The sequence below is a fragment of the Achroia grisella genome, unplaced genomic scaffold (assembly GCF_030625045.1).
Source record: "Achroia grisella isolate CSIRO2021 unplaced genomic scaffold, CSIRO_AGI_Agris_v1 utg149, whole genome shotgun sequence".
Lineage (NCBI taxonomy): Eukaryota > Metazoa > Arthropoda > Insecta > Lepidoptera > Pyralidae > Achroia > Achroia grisella.
In genome coordinates, this window is record NW_026712644.1 from 3594286 (window position 1) to 3615444 (window position 21159).

At 33.3% G+C, this 21159-nt stretch overlaps 1 protein-coding gene across 1 annotated transcript in view; it reads right to left on the reverse strand.

Moving 5' to 3' along the window:
• LOC131855729 (synaptic vesicular amine transporter) overlaps positions 1 to 21159 on the reverse strand; it is a 98319-nt gene that overhangs the window by 16270 nt on the left and 60890 nt on the right. The window contains exons 3-4 of the mRNA XM_059207027.1: positions 12282 to 12438; positions 650 to 805 (exon numbers count right to left, since the gene is read on the reverse strand). Of these exons, the coding sequence (XP_059063010.1) occupies positions 650 to 805; positions 12282 to 12414 (289 nt within the window). The 5' untranslated portion in view covers positions 12415 to 12438. The remainder of the gene's footprint in view (positions 1 to 649; positions 806 to 12281; positions 12439 to 21159) is intronic.

The following is a 21159-nucleotide window of genomic DNA, read 5'->3' on the forward strand; positions in this document are numbered from 1 at the left end:
CTTGTTAAAGTACGGCTCAAAAGGACATGTATCCAGAGCCGGAATATATAATAATAAATTAGGGGGCGTACATAAATTACGTGAGGTGTCTTTTGAATTTTCTGTAGCTCCCTCCCCCCTGGTGAGATGTCGAGAGATTTTATTTAACCCCCTCACCCATCCACCATTTTAAGTAAACGCGTTGGATTGTTATTGTAAAAAGAAAAAAAAATCTTCGTGCTTTTATTTACGACTAGTTAAGACTAGTAATCAATATGCTGCTGCTGAGAGTTATAAGTGTAATAAGCATGTACAATCTGGATTAAATGGACCAAAATAGATTTTTTTTTTACTTTCAATCAGAATAAAAATTGCGTGATATTTGCCGAGACCCTTCCTCTCTACAACGTAAGTTAACATCTCGCGTAATTTATGGAAGTGTTTAAAATCTTGGACTGTGTTTAAAAATGTACAATTGTCAGATTAAAAAATAGCTGGTAAAATTAGTTTAGTGTATTTGTTAAAGTAGGGCTCAAAAAGACATGTATCCAGAGCCGTAGAACATAATAAAAAAATGTACAACTGTCAACTGTCAATTTAGTCTCCGAGATTAAAAATCAGACTATTGTGCTACTTAACCATAATAAAATGAATCTTAAACTATAATTACCTTGGGTTACATTTTCGACGGACAGCGTTGTGTTGACTTGCAGACATGGGCAGTACGGCGTGGGTGGCGGCGGAGTCGTGGTTATCTCGTCCAAGGAGAGAGAAAGAGGCGCATCGGGATGTCTTATATCGTAGAGGAACTCCGGTATGATTGGTACTGGTACACAGAACAAATTAGAGAAGAATATATTAATTATTATCATTACATATTGTAGAGTTTCTCTGTGCAGATTTTTGATTATGATTATGATTTTTGATGTGTCTGCACTCCAAATGCAAGGTCACTGCTAGTGTCACCAGAACTTTATGTTTATTTTATGTTTCAGTGTGTTATGTTTAATGTTTATTTATATATGGTAGTATGTCGTAAATGTTTACTCTATGTTATCCGCCTAGATCTATGTATGTATGTGTATTATTATTATTATTTTATTATATTTATTTTATATGAAGGTATCCGCTGAAAACCAGCGTCGTGGCACCCCGTCACGACATATGCTGAGCGGAGACCTATTTGGTACTGTAAAATTAATATAAAGCGATAAAATGTAAATTAAAATTTAAAAAATATTATAAACAATTTTCTTTACTTTCTTTAGTTCATATTAATATTGTAGAAAAATCCGATATCTTAAAAAGATATTAAAAGAAGGTAGTTTGTGTTTAGTACTAATGAGGTACCCAGTGTAAAGATTATTACAAATATTGTAAATAGCGCCATCTAGTATTTATAGACCGAACTAAGTTGTTTGTCATAAGAATAGAAAAGAAAAGAATAGAAAATCATTTATTCAAATAAACTTAATTTAAGCACTTTTGAATAGTCATAACAATTTGTTTTTTATCTACGACTCGTTCGGAAAGCTAATAAGATAACCGCTACCCTCGTTTCTCTCCCTACTACACTGACTTCGGTCTATAAATACGGAGGTCGGTAGTTGAATAATCCTTTTTCGTTGGGTGAACGGCGGCATTCAGTCGACGAGCGCAGAGCGTGCCGGTTGTGTTTTGGATACTAAAGTGTTAGAAATGGCTTTATCCCTGTCTTAGTTGGGCCTGGGGGGAAACTGTAAGTAGTGAAGGTGAGTGTTAATGCCTTCTAAAAGGGCCTTTTAAACCTACACCCGTGTCACAAGTCACGGGCGCTACTTGGGGTTTCCCTTGCGGTAGCCGGCTTCAAAGCCTAAGTCGTCATCATAATTAGTGCTTCTTACACATAGTATAAAATAAAGTCGCTGTCGCTGTCTGTCCCTATGTATGCTTAAATCTTTAAAACTACGCAACGGATTTTGAAGCAGTTTTTAATAGATACGAGTGGTTCTAGAGGAAGGTTTCTATATAACACTTATACAATTTATATCTGTTTGTTTGGGCTAATCTCCGAAATAGCTGGACCGATTTTGACGGGACTTTTATTGGCAGGTAGCTGATGTAATAGGGTGTAAAGTAGGCTACTTTTATTTAAAAAAAATAAAGTTAAATTTCACGCAGACGAAGTCGTGGGTACAAATAGTAAATAATAAATAGACGGCCTCGGTGGTTTAGCGGTTAAGCACACCCCTTTCTAATGGTCGCGGGTTCAGATTCTCGCACGGTAGACATATTTGTATTTAAGAGTCTCATTTATTACAGATATCTCATCATGGACTTGGTGGTTGAGAGGTTTAGCACACCGCTTTACTTCCGATGGTCGCGGGTTCGAATCGTCGCACGGTGCAAGTATTTGTTTTCATGAGTATGATTGTTTATATCGGTCTGGGTGTTTTCTATGTATAATATGTATGTATTTACAAAAAAATGTATGTATTAATATCAGTTGTCTACTACCCATAACATACTAGCTCTGCTTAGCTTTGGACTAGATGGCGCTGTGTTAATTGACCAGAGTTATTATGTATCGTTTATCAGTCATTTTGATTTCATTATTAATATTTAAGTAGTGCCTTCTCCCTCACCCATTTTTTTGGTTTTTATGCCACAGACAGCCGATAGAAATGCTTAAATACATACATAACATAGTGTCCAGACCAATACAAATTTCAGCAAAGCTCTACACGATCACGAACAAACGTGCCGAATATTTGGTATCAGCGCTCCCTATGATCTCATCGCTCTCATAAAAAAGTCAGAAGCTCTGAATTCGTATAATTTATTTACTAAACATATTGTAAATAACCTCAAAAAGATCAACAAAACATAATAATTTGCAAAATTACAATATTACTATATTTGAATTAAAAAGAAATGTATATTTATTCATTTACTTATGTATATAACTATAATATAATATAATATATATGTATTTATTTCGATAATTTAACATCCCCTCCAGAAGAACACATTATACAATTAAAACATAATATATTTATAATACAAAAAAAATGGGATAATAAAAACAGTAGAGAAACAAAATAAATTTAATAAAAAAAAAATACATACAACAATCATACTCATTATTAAAACACTTTTAAACATCATTTTAAAAAATATTTACTTAAAGTACAAAAATCTTAAACGTGGCAGATAAATACAGTAGTCATATATATTGTTAATAACTCTTTAGTTTATATAAAGAAATATATAAATTTGAAAATTGTACATTCCTTGTCATCGTTAGAACAATAGAAAATAAGAAAATTTAGACTTCATCGTGAAATATAATTGTGATATAATATTTTACTTTCCTCTTTTATTGATGCCCTATCTACGAACCTAATTATAATTCAATATCTATTATTATATATATATATTGGGTTTACTGTACTGCCCAATATTATATACATATATATTGATTAAATAAATAAATATATTCAAGCTATATTATATTACACAAGTCTTTCTATCAACACTTTTTTATCCTTATATATTTTTCTTCTATTTATCACACATACTTATAATTCATCCATTGAACTGATTCTTCATTTTATATATTTAAATTCATAACGAATGCTATTTCTGTTTTTCAAGTGGCTCCACTGAAAATCAGCGCTGTAGTGACACGCTGCGGCACCAGCTGAGTGGAAGCCTTTTCAGCATAGAGAATTACTAGTTTTGAAGTTTTCTTTTTTAGTCTGTACTCTTTTTTATGCTGAATAAATGATTATTATTATTATTATTATTATTATTAGTGTTCAATACAGTCCACAGATCTGTTAGTAGTTTTGCCTTCAATACACGCAAGTGCAATTTTCATAGCTGACCACGGCTGACGGCCGGTTTTTAATTATATCATATTATGTAACGGCGCCCGCATGCTCATCCAGCCGTGAACAGATAACAATTTTGTTCACCGCCTGGCCGTTGCTTTTAATATTATGCAAGTATTTCGTTGGAAAATTATGGCCACATAGATAAATTTTCTTGATGTTAAAAAATATCACGGAGAATTATGTATAAAATATTTGTCTATGGCTAGTACCTTAACAGCATATACTTGTTCAGGTGTACATCATTTAATTTAACATCCATAATAAGAAAACCATAGACACAGATAACATAATATTAGATACCACAGATAAGCCTGTCTATATCTAGAAGGTTTTATGTAAGTTCCAATACAGTCGCAACATTTATACCAGGATAACATAAATGTTTGAGAAGTTCAAAACAAGAACCTTTGCTAATATTGTTTTTACGTACTCTGCAAATAAATTTAATTACATTTGATAATCCTAACCTCAATTTGTGTAACTATTGTGACGCATTTTCCCGCGCTTTTGATTGTCAACTTTATTACGAAATACATCGTCAGTTTTTTTTTGTTTTGTTATTTATTAACTTAACTAATGAATAATCAATTTGTAGACTTGTAATAAAAAGTTTCGATGCTACTAGGAGTGCATGAATAAAAAGGAAATTCTATTTTATAGTTAATAAAAATTGAAAGTAAATTTGTTGACAGATAAAATTTGTAGTGTCAAACGCATACAGCCCGACGAGATGTGACGGCTAATTCGATATTTGAAAATTGAACATGGCGGCCACTCGACTTCGAGCGCGCGTGTAAATGACAGCTCATTTACGTGTAGTGGCGAAGGAAAATGAAAGCAGCATTTATCAGAACAATCATAGGGTTTAATATAATATTTAATTCAGTAATTTATATGTCTGTGAATACTTTATTTATGGTCTATTGTCTTTTTGTTGTTTGAGTAATAGACAATTAGCAAGCGAGTGAAGTTTCCAATGTGAAGACCAAATTGTGAAATTATTTTTATGTAATTAAAAGAATTAGTCATCATTTGAGGACTGTTGTACCTCTTATAGGTTCTGGGGACCATCTTATGGATGATAATAGAATGGTGCACCTGCTTGCGCCAACGGTTTACGCGGGCGGGGCACCAGTGGAGGATGATAAGATGAAATTAAAGTCAAGTTAGCCCATTTTGGTAAATTAACCATGAATTTATCACGATGGTTTTTAGAGGAACCACGTGGAGGTCAATCTGATATGGTACATTGCTAGCAATGGTGTTATTAGTCCATATTACTAACATTATATTACTTTACTTCTCATAACGTTAGGAGTCTGCGAGTAAAAGTCTCATAAAAATCGGTCCAACCGAAGTTAGCAAGAACAAACCAACAAACAAGAAAGATTTTTTTAATAATTTTTGATTTATGTTCCGTGTATAAATATCATTTAGATTCATTATAAAATATCTATATTTTTATATCAGTAGTCTAGTATCCGTAACACAAGCTCTGCTTAGTACGGGACTAGATGGCGCTGTGTGAATTGTCCAAAATTAAAACTGATAAAAAAATTAAATTATATTTTTGATGCAAGTATCGTCAAGAAGAACCAGAGTGACCGACATAGCCCGAAGAATTGCGACTTTGAAGTGGCAATGGGCAGGGCACATAGCTCGTAGGACAGATGGCCGTTGGGGCAGTAAAGTCCTCGAGTGGCGACCACGGACCGGAAGACGCAGCGTGGGAAGGCCTCCAGCAAGGTGGACCGACGATCTGGTCAAGATCGCTGGAAGGCATTGGATGCGAGCAGCGCAGGACCGATCGTCGTGGAGATCTTTGGGGGAGGCCTATGTCCAGCAGTGGACGTCTTTCGGGCTGCGATGATGATGATGATGATCATTAAGAATAGATTTTTTATTTATTTATTTATACATACAATTTTTTTTATTTCATATGCAGCTTTGAAATTGCACAAACATTCAATTTTATTTATTAGTAAATTTTCGGAATTTATACCAGGACAACATAAAAACAATGAATATCGATATATTATTATATGACATGATTGGTAGACCATTTTATAACCTATGTCACTGTATATGCTGTAAAGCTGTTAATGAAATTGCAAACTTTTATTAGTCAATTTTCGCAATTAATATACTAGGGTAACATAAACGTTGTAGAGTTTAAAACAAGAGCCCTGATATTAAATCGGATTAGTGTCTGTAGCACGCGTCAAACGTCGCGTAATACCCGATGCACAATATGATTTGCAACGCCGCTCGAACTCGCTGCTACTAGTGATGGGCAAAATGTATATCGATATATTTTTTATATGACTTTATTGCAGGCAAATTTATGATTTTTAATAATAATAATATTTATTTATTTCAAAATGTATATCGATATATTTTTTATACGACTTTATTGCAGGCAAATTTATGATTTTTAATATTAATAATATTTATTTATTTCAAAATGAATATCGATATATTTTTTTAATGACCTAATTGCAGGCAAATTTATGACTCATTTTTAATAGTAATAATATGTATTTATTTTTAGAAAAAGGACAAATAAACATATATTAGTATACGTACTTTAAGAAAAATTGATTTTATAATTTAGATAATTAACAGAAACACGGCGCTGACTCGGCTAAAATTGTAACGTAACGTTGACCATATCATTACATAGTATAAAACAAAGTCGCTGTCGCTGTCTGTCCGTCCCTATGTATCTTTAAATCTTTAAAACTACACAACGGATTTTGAAGCGGTTTTTTTAATTGAGTGATTCAAGAGGAAGATTTATTTGTATAATGTATATACACCCGGGCGAAGCCGGGGCGAGTAGCTAGTACATAATATATAGACAGTATTAAAGAGCGATTCAAGAGGAAGGTTTATAACATGTACACCCTGGCGAAGCGAAGACGAATTACATAATATATAGACAGTATTAAATATGTTTATAAAATTATTTAATTTATCTAGAACATCACTCATATCAACAATATTCTCGTTTGATTGTCTAGTAATTCTCGTTTCTAATCTATATTTAAAAATAAAATTGAGACATTTTCACTGTGGGAAAATATTTTGGCAGTAGAGAACTTGAAATCGTCTTTACAATTGAAATTTCCTCCTTTCCATAGAGCACATGGATATTATGATACATGGGAAGTGCTTCACCGACAAGAGAGTAGTTTTTAAATTATGAATCGGTCCAGCCATTTTAGAAATTAGGCAGAATAAACGCACAGACTGACAGACAATAATTATTATTTATTCATATATATGTTTATGTGTATCGTTTAATATATTTTTTATATTTGCACCGCCAACAATTATTCTCTGCACCACCCATGGTTGACTGGTAGATAATGCCGCATGGTGTTAAGTCCGCCATATGTACTTTCAATTATGTGCATTAAAGTTTTAATAAATAAATAAATAAATAATTGTAAAAAATATTATTTTGGTGTATGTACCGTATTTATATTCATATGCATGTAGTAAAAAACGGTTACTTCAATATTACATGCAGACACTCAATATATAATCAAAATAATATAAAATCAAAATATCGATAAGTGAACATGTCCCCGCACTACGGTGGCGGGCGGGCGGCGTCTTTGATGAGGCGGCTAAGTGAATTTCACTTTGATCTCAGCGACGGGGAAATTGCCCAGTTTCCGAGACCGACTTGAAACTAGGAGTGTAATGAGTTTGAGCGTACATGAATTTTAGTGACCTACATTATATACATCTTATATATAAAATTCTCGTGTCACAGTTTTCGTTCCCATACTCCTCCGAAACGGCTTGACCGATTCTCATGAAATTTTGTGAGCGTATTGAGTAGGTCTGAGAATCGGCCAACATCTATTTTTCATCCCCCTAAATGTTAGGGGTAGTCCAGCCCTAAATTTTTTTTTTTATTTAAGGCAAAACGTTTGCTGGGACAGCTAGTACACTATATTACTACATGCAATAACTAGTTGTGCCCGCGACTTCGTCCGCGCGTAATAAACGGAACCTCGAACGACGAATAACGAATTTCCAATCAAACTCTCATCCCCTATTTTAATTTACCCCCTTAAGGGCAAAATTTTTACAAACCTTGAATGTCATATTTCTTTATATATAATCGGTTTTAATGGGTTGAAAGGTTGTATGGAAGTATCGTCACTTTTAAAGCTAGAAGCTTATTTTATAGGCTGTTGATTAAATATAAACAGATATCACCTTCAAAGTTCGTAACATTTACCCTTAAGGGGGTAAAATAAAATAGGGGATGAGAGTTTGTATGAAGTTTCGTCATTTTTGAAGCTAGAATGATGAAACTTTTTTCTTTGTTTGGCTAGTCACTATTCTATCCGGACAAAGTCGCGGGCATAGCTAGTAATAAATAAATAATAAATAACCCTGGACAATTAACACAGCTCCATCTAGTCCCACGGTAAGCAGAGCTTGTGTTATGGGTACTACAAGTGATATAAATACATAGATACTTTTTTTCAAACACACACATAATATTAGACAACTGATATAAATACATAGATATATTTTTTTTCTAAATAGTGCATAAATAATATAATAGAAAAAATTCCAGACGGATACAAACAGTCATAGTCATGAATACAAATGTTTATGCCGTGCGAGGAATCGAACCAGCAATTATCGAAATTAAGGCAATGTCATATGCCGCTAGATCACCGAGGTCGTCGTGTATAAAAAACATCTTTGTAGAAATAGAAATAGAAATAATCTTTATTCAAATAAACTCAATACAAGCACTTTTGAATCATGAGAATTTCCAGATAAGAAAGTCATATTTTGATTCTACCACTCATTCGGAACGCAGACTCTTCACAAGAAGAACGAGCAAGAAACTTGTGTGTTTTTGTAAAATATTATTCTTATAATTAATGTTTGGGAAACTACTCTGCTACCAAAATGTTAGGGAAACGTCAGTCACGTACCTGTATGGTTCTGCGGATTTCTTGGGCTTCAGGGTCTCGAAGATATCTTCGCTAGCTTTCCAGTTTCACAGTAGGTTTCACGGTTCTAATTTATTTTAATTCACAACACAATGCGCGCGCGCGTCAAGGCCGCTGTACGGTCCGTTTGTTACTAGTTAGGGAGGGGAAGGGAACGCGCGGGAACAGAAAACTAACGGACTCTAACATAATATAATATCTGTGCTTACGATGATACAGGGTAGATTTTGAACAATTAATAAGATTTTCTTCAAGAATTGGTTAACAATACCTTCAACCCTAGTTTTACCTACAGCTACAAAATTCTTGTTAAATTCTCTTAGATCTTTTCTGACTGTTACTTTTGGAAACTTTACAACAATTTCACCCGCAAGTGAACTATGATCAACTTCAAGATGTTGAAATTTTAACTTATTTCAAACAATTCCCTTCTTGGAAATGGAATTATAATCATCTTACTTATATTATAAATATGAAAGTTTGTGAGTATGGGTGGACGGATGTTTGTTACTCTTACATGTAACTACTGCACAGATTTTTATAATAATAATAATCTCAGGACAATTCACACAGCGCCATCTAGACCCAAGTTAAGCTAGCTAAAGCTTGTGTTATGGGTACTAGATAACTGATACAACTACATAGATTTTTTTCGTAAATACATACATATTATACATAGAAAACACCCAGACCGATACAAACAATCATACTCATGAATACAAATGTTTGGAGGAATCGAACCCGCGACCACCGGTCGTAAAGCGGTGTGCTAGACCGCTAGACCACCGAGGTCGTCGTTTATGTAACTATAGTAATATAGCTTATACATTAGAATAACACACAGGCTATACATTTAATGCGGACGAAACCGGAGAAATAGCTAGTAAATATATATAGGTACTGATTATAAAGGCAGTCAGGATATCAAAGGAGTGGTAGAATAAAGAAAATATGACTATTCAAAAGTGCTTATATTAGGTTTATTTGAATAAAGACTATATTTAAACAAAATCAAGAATGTAAAATAATAATATAATAATAATAATAATCTCAGGACAATTCACACAGCGCCATCTAGACCCAAGTTAAGCTAGCTAAAGCTTGTGTTATGGGTACTAGACAACTGATACATATACATAGATATTTCTTTTTTTTTTGTAAATACATACATATTATACATAGAAAACACCCAGACCGATACAAACAATCATACTCATGGATATAAATGTTTGTGCCGTGCGAGGAATCGAACCCGCGACCATCGGTCGTAAAGCGGTGTGCTTGACCGCTAGACCACCGAGGTCGTCAATGTATAATTTATTCATGTAAAATTATTATAACCGCGTATGATCGTTAAGTTTTGTCTTTTAATATTTTTTCCCTAACGTTATACCTAGATATCTAGTTATATATATATCTAGTTCAGTATACATATTCTAGAAGTAGAAATAGAAATAATCTTTATTCAAATAAACTTAATATAAGCACTTTTGAATAGTCAAGTTTTTTTTTTATTCTACCGCTTATTCGGAATGCAGATCATCACAAGAAAAGTAAGAAACGTGTGTGTTGCTCTTTTAAATAAATATTGATTTACTTAAATTCAATTCAATTGAGAAGAACTGGCAAGAAACTCAACTGAATGAATTTTTTTAAAAGCCAGTTTATTTACCATGTATATATATAGGTGTCTATGTCTAACATTAAATGAAAATCCAGTACATGAACAACTATTGCCATGCATGTTTGTCGTTTAGTGAGTTAGGCTTTGCTCAATAAATATGATTGAACAGATTTACATTTTATAAACTGTGCCTGCGGTTTCATTCGCATGTTTATACCGTATGTGTTATTCTGATATATAAGCTATATAACTGTAAAGTTTCATCAAAATCCGTTAAGTAGTTTTTGCATGTTTGTTACTCAAACATCCATCCAACCATAGAAATAGAAATAGAAATAGAAATAATCTTTATTCAAATAAACTCATGCACAATATTCAAACACAAGCACTTTTGAATAGTCATATTTTGATTCTACCACTCGGAATGCAGATTCATCACAAGAAGAATGAGCAAGAAACTTGTGTGTTGCTCTTTTTAATAGATGTTTTTTTTATATAAATAATTACAGTGTAACAAGTAAGAGGCATGCGATAATCAACATAGAAATCGCTACGCACTCATTATTAGTGTAGTCAAATAATATTGTCAGTGCTATGTATTTAAAATTTTCTCGACGCACAACTGTAATTCACTTTTAAAGTTACCACAAAATTAACAAGTATTACAAAATAAGTAATAATAAAGGAATGTTATAATAATTTAAATTGAATTAAGCCATAACATGTACAAGATTGATGTAAATAAAAGTTTATTACGAACTTTGACAGTTGACCGGTAAGAAATATTTATGTGTCGATTTTTGTACACAAATACTATATAAAAATGAACACAAACAACAATCGATACTTTTTATAGCTTAAACTCACTAATTATATCAATTACACTAAAAAAATTGAGTAATAAATTAGATAAAAGTAATTAGCTGACAAAGACAGTTATCGGTAATGTTGCCAGTCGAGGAAAAAAAGATACATCCATCTGTTCATCCATAGTCACAAACTTTCACGTTTGTAATATTAGCATGATCATACATTCATAATTTAAGAGCGACGCTCTTGTCGGTGGAGCTCTTGCTATTTTCCTTGGTCTTCCCTTCTCCCTATTGCTTTCAATAATATATTTTATAAATTCATCATTCCATACCAAGTGTGTTAAAAAGATAATTATTTTCTTTCTTTCTTTCTTTTATATCTGTTTCTATTACGTCTAGACTCTATATTCTTTGATTCATCACAAAGAAGCTACAGAAATAGGTCGGCGCTTGTGTCGAGTCGGAAAAATCAAAGGGGGCATCTAATGAATTAGAGATGAGCCACTCATCTGATTGGGCGGCCATCTTGGGTGAAGTGTATAGAGGCAGGTAAAGCCTTGTTGTTTGTCTAAATAGATGTATAAAGGGTGTATGTAGGTATTATTAAATGGTTCAAGTCTTTTAAAATAATATGGCATATACATCGATGTTGACGGGACGTGTATTTGAATAAATTTAAATTAAATTAATTATAAATTACAAAGCGCCTAAAATATATTCTTAGCAATAATTATAAGTATTGCATAATGTTGCTAATAGATCGTTTCTGGCGTAAACAGTGTATAACAAGTGATACGTTATCATTGTATTTTTATTTATTTATTTAAACTTTAGGGGTAGTTCTAGTATTACGTAAGCAGATTTATTACAATTATTTAACCCCCATCCCCCTTGTTAGCAAAAAGATTAGTAGGATAATTCAAATAATTCATATTTTACATAAAGTTGTATTACCAACAAATTACCAGGCAAAGATAACTGCACAGAGGTTACTTACCGACAGTGGTGAGGAGCATGTTGTCAAGGAGTAGAGCTATGGCCACGATGATCAGCACCAGCTTCCTGGACTCGCGGCAGGCGTCGATCTTCGCGCGCCAGCTGCCCCCGAAGCCATCAGACGCGACTCCCATGGTGGATAGGTAAGGATACTAAACCTGGATGGAAAGAATATTTGTTATTTTTATTTAATTGACGGCCTCACGGTGTTCTAGTGGTGTAGCACACCGACTTACTTACGATGGTCGCGGGTTCGATTCCTCGCACGGCAGAAAAAATCTATGTATTTGTATCCATTATCTAATGCCCATAACACATGCTTTAGCTAGCTTAACTTGGGACTAGATGGCGCTGTGTTAATCGTCCAGGGTTATTTATTTATTTAATTCATAATTGTAATGGCCCATATCATAAATACCTTTACAGACTAACATACATATATACGAAAGATAATAAATCTATACATATAAATAAAATGAGTGTCTGTTTGTAATATTGAAATAAATGTTTTTTACTACATGCATATGAATATAAATACGGTATATACACAGAAATAACATTTTTTACAATTTTTATCTGCCTGTCTGTTTGTTCCGGCTACTCCCCGAAATGGGTGAACCGATTTCGACGGGGCTTTTTTTGGCAGGTACCTGATGTAATAAGGAGTAACTTAAGCTACTTTTATTTTAGAAAAATAAAGTTCAATTTCACGCAGACGAAGTCGGACCACTGAAGTCGAAACCACTGGACGGATCGGGCTGAAATTTGGCATGCAGGTAGATGTTATGACGTAGGCATCCGCTAAGAAGGGATTTTGATTAATTCTACCCCCAAGGGGATAAAATAGGGGATGAAAGTTTGTATGAAACTTTGTCAATTTTAAACCGATCGTCTGAGACTTTGCATGCATAAAGCTACTATGACGTAGGCATCCCCTAAGAAAGGATTTTGATTAATTCTACCCCCAAAGGGATAAAATAGGGGATGAAAGTTTGTATGAAACTTTGTCAATTTTAAACCGATCGGGCTGAGACTTTGCATACATAAAGCTACTATGACGTAGGCATCCCCTAAGAAAGGATTTTGATAAATTACACCCCTAAGGGGATAAATTAACGCGAGCGAAGCCGCTGGCAAAAACTGGTTTATTAGATAAATTGCAGGATAACAGCCGTAAATAGGTGTAGATTAGGTAATCGTGCGAGATACTTCCTCTACGCGTGCTGTTAATCTGTGGACCAACTAGATACACCTATTATACAATTTTTCAGGTACTTATCAGATTATATGTAATCTATACATATGAATAAAATTGGAGTGTCTGTTTGTAATATTGAAATAACCGTTTTTTACTACATGCATATGAATATAAATACGGTACATACACCAAAATAACATTTTTTACAATTTTTTCTGTCTGTCTGCCTGTTTCTTCCGGCTAATGTTTGAAATGGCTGGACCGATTTTGACGGGACTTTTTTGGGCAGGTAGCTCCTTATTACATAGGAGTAACTTAGGCTACTTTTATTTTAGAAAAATAAAGTTAAATTCCACGCGGACGAAGTCGCGGGAACAGCTAGTTTAAAGTATATTTGTAATTTTTACACGCCGGAAACGGCTGGGCGTGTTTAAAACAATTATAACGTGATATATTCCTAGTGAATTTGTCACGATGGGCTAACTGACCTGACCACATATTCTTCCTATCATCCTCCACTGGTGCCCCGCCAGCGTATACCATTGTTATTGATGAATAGAATAGAATAGAAAATCATTTATTCAAATAAACTTACATTGAAGCACTTTTGAATAGTCATTACATTTTTTAATCTACCGCTCGTTCGGAAAGCTGTCTCATCACAAGAAGAACGAAACTTGAAGCAAGAAAAAAGGAAGAAACTTGAAAAGATGATAATGGAATGCTGCACCGCTCAATGATAATGGAATGCTGCACCGCTCAATGCACCCGCTTGAGCGGTGCAGCATTCCATTACCATCAATTAAAATTACATAAATAACACCTATGTCATACAATATTCAAAAATTCAAAATTTCGAAATATCTTTATTCATATAGGTCCACCACAGACACTTATGGAAGTCAAATAAATCTACAGTATGACAAATAGTGTAATAATTACACTACCTATTGGATACCCTAATATGACAGCTAGGGGGAAAGGAGATTGTTAGTAATGGGAGCCCCCATTGCTAGCAATGTACCATGTTAGGTCGACCTCCACGCGGTTCCTCCTGGAAGCCATTGTTATAAGTGAATTTGTCACGATGGGCTAACTGACCTAACCTCATATTCATCTTATCATCCTCCACTGGTACCCCGCCAGCGTAAACCGTTAGCGCAGGCGGGAGCACCATTTCATTATCATCCACAAAAAAAAATGCATCTAGTATAGTATCAGCTAATACATCCAGTAACAATTCTTAAGAATAGAATAGATTAGAATAGAAAATAATTTATTCAAATAAACTTAATTTAAGCACTTTTGAATAGACACAACAATTTTTTTTTATCTACCATTTGTTCGGAAAGCTGTCTCATCACAAGACAAGAATAAACGAGCAAGAAACTTGTGTGTTGCTCTATTAAATAATCATTGTAAGTTCACATTTTACAAGTCGAGACATGTGTATACAAACTACCAACCAGCACTAATTTATTAGGGTCAAATATAAATATACAATAACATTAAATCAGTCGTGGTGATAAGAGCAGACCAGTCCCTACAAGCAGCACTCGTTCACGAGTATGACGGATTATTTTTCCTTTAAAGTTTTAAATTTACACAGAAGTAAGAAGTAAGTAGTGTATAATTTTAAAAGTATTTAGATAATGATTAAGACGGCGTGGTTAATTTAATTGACTTATATAAAAGGAGGCAATTCTAGCTTCCAATAATGAAAAATGTCATTTTTATATTTAATCACGATATATTAGCTGCTTGTAGGGACTGGTCTGCTCTAATCACTATGACTGATTTCCTCTTATTAATTGTTTAACCAGTTGGTTATATATTCAATATTATTTCTATTTGAGTATTTAATAGAATTAGTGCTAATTGGTGGTTTGTATTCACACACTTAAACTTAAAAATGTAAAGTAATAATGAAATTATTTAAAAGAGCAACACGCAAGTTTCTTGCTCGTTCTTCTTGTGATGAGACAGCTTTCCGAACGAGCGGTAGATTAAAAAAAATGTAATGACTATTCAAAAGTGCTTCAATGTAAGTTTATTTGAATAAATGATTTTCTATTCTATTCTATTCTATTCTATTACTTTAAAAAGATTATTGAATGTAAAAGAATGATAAAATGATTGTATTAATTCTTCTGTGCCATCCACAATAAAAACTGGCTGAATGCCGTTGAAATATCGCCTCAATTAAAACTAAAAAATGACAGCTGACAATGGTCTATGGAATATGAAAATGGCGGGAAATGAGCGCGGACGCTAATGATACGCATCCAGCGCTGGCTGAGTGGTGCCTTCGCCTTGGAAACGCAAATTAAAATAGTTGCATTTTTATCTGTCATTCTATTTTCTTTTTCTGTTGACCCTTTAACGGAAAGGCAAAGGGAACTGCGGTCATACAGCCTAATGTCCTTAATCTGCTATTTAACATAAATTCTATACATATAAATAAAATCGGAGTGTCTGTTTGTACTATTGAAATAACTGTTTTTACTACATGCATATCAATATAAATTCGGTCATACACCAAAATAACATTTTTTACAATTTTTCTCTTTCTGTCTGTTTGTTCCGGATAATCTCTGAAATGGATTTTGGACGGGACTTATTTTGGCAGGTAGCTGATGTAATAAGGAGTAACTTAGGCTATTTTTATTTTAGAAAAATAAAGTTAAATTCCATGCGGACGAAGCCGCGGGTACAGCTAGTATACAAATAAATAAAATTAAAGTGTCTGCTTGTTAACAGTTTCACTAAATGCATATGAAACTATATACAGTGCTTACGTCATTAAAAAAAAACTACTATTGCTAATCTCTGAAACGACTAGACCGATTTTGATGGGACTTTCACTCGCTGCTATCTAATTTTATATAGCGTAACTTAGGCTACTTTAAAATTAGAAATTTAATTTATTGAAATAAAAAAATATATATTTCACGCAGATAAAGTCACGGGTAAATAGTTAGTTTAAATACAATATTAGTATGCTGATGGTTTTTCACTCGCTGCTATCTAATTTTATATAGCGTAACTTAGGCTACTTTAAAATTAGAAATTTAATTTATTGAAATAAAAAAAAATATATATTTCACGCAGATAAAGTCACGGGTAAATAGTTAGTTTAAATACAATATTAGTATGCTGATGGTTTTTCACTCGCTGCTATCTAATTTTATATAGCGTAACTTAGGCTACTTTAAAATTAGAAATTTAATTTATTGAAATAAAAAAAAATATATATTTCACGCAGATAAAGTCACGGGTAAATAGTTAGTTTAAATACAATATTAGTATAAATTAATATAGATTTAAGTGCGTTTTAGTTTATATATGAATAAATGTTATAAATAAGTTGTAATCTACAAGATTTTTATTAGACGTCTGTATAAAGATTCATCTCATCTCATTACAGCATCCCGCACTCCCGTATCCGTAACAATCTCTATGGATTAACTACTTACCTTAATTCCCGGAGCGAGAATAAAACGTTTGCGACAGATAAAACGGAAAATCAAATGGAAAATCTCTGTTGATTTCTCAAGAGGCCTAATGGACTTAGTCTGGTATAGAATAATATAGATAGACTAACTTTTGCCCGCGGCTTCGTTCGCGTTAATTTATCCCCTTAGGGGTGGAATTTGTCAAAATCCTTTCTCAGGGAATCTCTACGTCATAGTAGCTTTATGCATGCAAAGTCTCAGCGCGATCGGTTTAAAATTGACAAAGTTTCATACAAACTTTCATCCCCTATTTTATCCCCTTGGGGGTAGAATTAATCAAAATTCTTTCTTAGCGGATGCCTACGTCATAACATCTACCTGCATGCCAAATTTCAGCCCGATCCGTCCAGTGGTTTGGGCTGCGCGTTGATAGATCACTATGTCAGTTACCTTTGAGTTATATATATATATATATATATATATATATAGAGAAATAAAATACTAGCCACAAACTTCATCCCCTATTTCATCCCTTTCCAGTTCTACCAACTGCCCATGTAAAATTCAAAATTCAAAAATCATTTATTCATTCAGGACATTTTAGTCGCTTATGAACGTCAAGTTTTTACATTATAATTTTTTTCCCTACCGTCCAGTTCGGTATATAGATCCAATTGAGAAGAACTGGCAAGAAACTCAATTGAATTACATTTTCTTTTTTAAAAGCCAGTTTATTTACAATGTATATTTATATAGGTGTCTATGTCTAACAGTAAATGAAAATCCCGTGCATGAACAACTATTGCCATGCACGCTCGTCGTGTAGTAACACATAACCATGACTATAATCCAAGATAGAGTAGGTACAGAAATAAAATACTAGGCAGAAAGTTTCAACCCCTATTTCATCCCTTTAGAGATTATTTTTTCCGTGCTCGTTCTACCACCTGCCTATAGAATAATAGTAATATACAGCCATGACTATAATCCAAGATGAAATAGACAGAGAAATGAAGTACTAGCTATTAGCACAACCTTTCATCCCCAATTTCATCCCTTTAGAGATAATTTGTGAAATAAAAAATAGCCAATGTCTGAACATAGGGACGGACAGTGACTTGCGTAGTTTTAATAATTTAAGAATACATACAGACACCGACAGCGACTTTGTTTTATACTTTGTAATGATGATAATCTCTTTTGTTAATAGAAATAGAAATAATCTTTATTCAAATAAACTCATTACAAGCACTTTTGAATAGTCATATTTTGATTCTACCACTCATTCGGAATGCAGATTCATCACAAGAAGAATGAGCAAGAAACTTGTGTGTTGCTCTTTTTAATATATGTTTTTTTATATAAATAATTACAGTATAACAAGTAAGAGGCATGCGATAATCAACATAGAAGTCGCTACGCACTCATTATTAATGTAATCAGATAATATTGTCAGTGCTATGGATTTAAAGTTTTCCTATAAAAACATTATTATCGTTAACGAATTCTTCAATTTTTTTGTAATAAATAATAATAGTTTTTGTAGAAATAAATCTAACTTAAATTTCATAGCGCTGACAATGTTATCTGATTGAACAAAGATTGAGTGCGTATTTATTTGTAATCTATATTTCTATTTAATACTTGTTAACGTGAATTTATTTAGAACAATGAATGTCGCATGCCTACTCCTTGTTAATTAGAAATATTGTCTATTTAAAAGAGCAGCACGCAAGTTTCTTGTTCATTCTTCTTGTGATGAGTCTGCGTTCCGAAATGTGGCAATTTAAAAGTGCTTGTATTAAGTTTATTTGAATAAAAATTATTTATATTTCTGTTTTAATATGACTTTTGGTAGATAAGTGAATTTTAAAATTTATACATATAAATAAAATTGGAGTGGCTGTTTGTAACATTGAAACAACTGTTTTTTACTACATGCATATGAATATAAATACGGTACATACACCAAAATAACATTTTTTACAATTTTTGTCTATCTGTCTGTTTGTTCCGGCAAATCTATGAAATGGCTGAACCGATTTTGACGGAACTTTTATTGGCAGATAGCTGATGTAATAAGGAGTAACTTAGGCTACCCTCATTTTAGAAAATTTCTTTTCTTTTAGAAAAATTAAATTCTACGCAACTTCGTCCGTGTACAGCTAGTAGTTAAATATGTTTCTAATATAGGTACATACGTATGTATACATACATATAAGCAATTAAACAGTTTGTTTTGGAATTCCAGTTCCAAAAGTCAAAATACAAAAATATTTATATAGTTGACGGTCTCGACGGTCTAGCTGTTTAGCACACCGCCTCACTTCCGATGGTCGCGGGTTTAATTCCTCGCACGGTTTTCTATGTATATTGTGTATGTATTTGCAAAAAAAACAGTTGTCTAGTATCTATAACACGCTTTATATAGCTTAACTTATGACTAGATGGCGCTGTGTGAATTGTCCTATTACATTATTATACGGTTTTGTATGATTTATTCGAAATATCCGTGCGAAGACGGGGCGAGTCCTTAGTCGATATATGTATATGCATTTCCATTCTACCAATACCAAAGTACATTAATATTAAAAAGATTAAACTCTCTTAATTATATAATTTTAAATGAATCTATAATACTTACTCTAAATAAAACTCTTCAATACATGGCCTTTCATCTTCTTCGAATAAAAAACTATATTTATTTTTTTTTATTTAAAAAAGAAAAATTATTTCTTGTCCGAGACGCCCTCGCTTCAAGGAGATCGGGCAGCGACTACTGTATTTCAACACGCACAATTCCAAATTCAAAATCCGACTTCGACCCGTCCATTAATGCTTGACCTCTGATATAAACGAGCGATCCCCCTTATATTACTGGTTTTACGACCCCACTAGAGCCGGGGGAGGTCTCATTTCAGCGGACATCCCTTATCAAACCACAGTATTGCACATTATACGAATCTGGTCATATTGCGGTTATGTTAAGGTTGCTTTTTCAGTGTATGATAAGTGTTCATGGATTGATTTGACTCGTAGAGGACTTTGGGACTTATAAGCTATGACGTAAGGTATAGAATTGTATATAAGTTTTTATACAGCTACAGGTTCCCGCTGAAAGTGCGCGTTTCACAGTAAAAGAAAAGTACGTAACTTGAAAAATTAATATTTTCTTTTTCTTTTTAAATTAATATTTTTTATTCTAGAGATATCACTGATGGATGCTTGCTGTGTTGATCCTTCTTTAGATGCCTTGACTTGGACTTCAAATTTTTGCATCCTTTGTAATAAGGTAACCTCAAGGGTGCGTTGAGTCTCTGCACTATCTTCTAAGTTGACCATGTTCAACTGTAGTACTGTGTGTAATGTGATTCAGTGATTCCAAGATTCAGAGGTCCAAGATGCTGACGTTTATACAGAAGCCTTGCCTTCCATAATTACTAAAATAAGAATATATTTATCATCATATAATTTTAAGTAGTATAAATAGTTTTAAAATATAAACGTGTTGGCAATTAGCTGTAAGTTTATATTGTGTTAATTAATAAATTCCAGATGAAAAGTTCAAGTGAAATGGTGTAAAAGTTACCAGCATGTCGGTGCAGTGGTGTAACTTCTCAAGTACATATAGGAAAGTGCTGACTCCAACAAATGATGTGTATTGAATATAAAGTAATAATAATCACTACTAATTTTGTAATATAATTGAAATAAATTCTAAATAAATATTAAGTTTAGAAGTTAAATTATAAAAAAATATGTCACTTGATTAAGAACAACCCGCCGAAAAAAGTTAGTTATGTAGTTAGTTGTTGTTATGACTTCCTTAACTAGTACTTTATTCCACAAATTGACATATTTACAATATAGGTAATGAATTCACTTCCGCTGACTATTCGTTTAGTTTATATCTCTTAAACTACGAAACGGATTTTAATGCAGTTTTCAGCAATAGATAGCGTGATTCAAGAGGAAGATTTATATGTATAATACACATCTACCGTGCGAAATCGGTTTTTTTTTTCGGACTACTCTAATGCTATTGGCCGCAGCTGGCCTTTACAGCTTCACCGGACGTTAGGGGCGAGTGCAGATGGCACTCCAAACCCACGGAAGGACTTACGGAGCGGCTGAAGGCCAACTCCCGCCTGACGGATACGACTTTAGTCTGAAGGCACCACTAGGGGTTCGAACCTCGGCTCAGACCGTCGTAATTTCGATCCCCG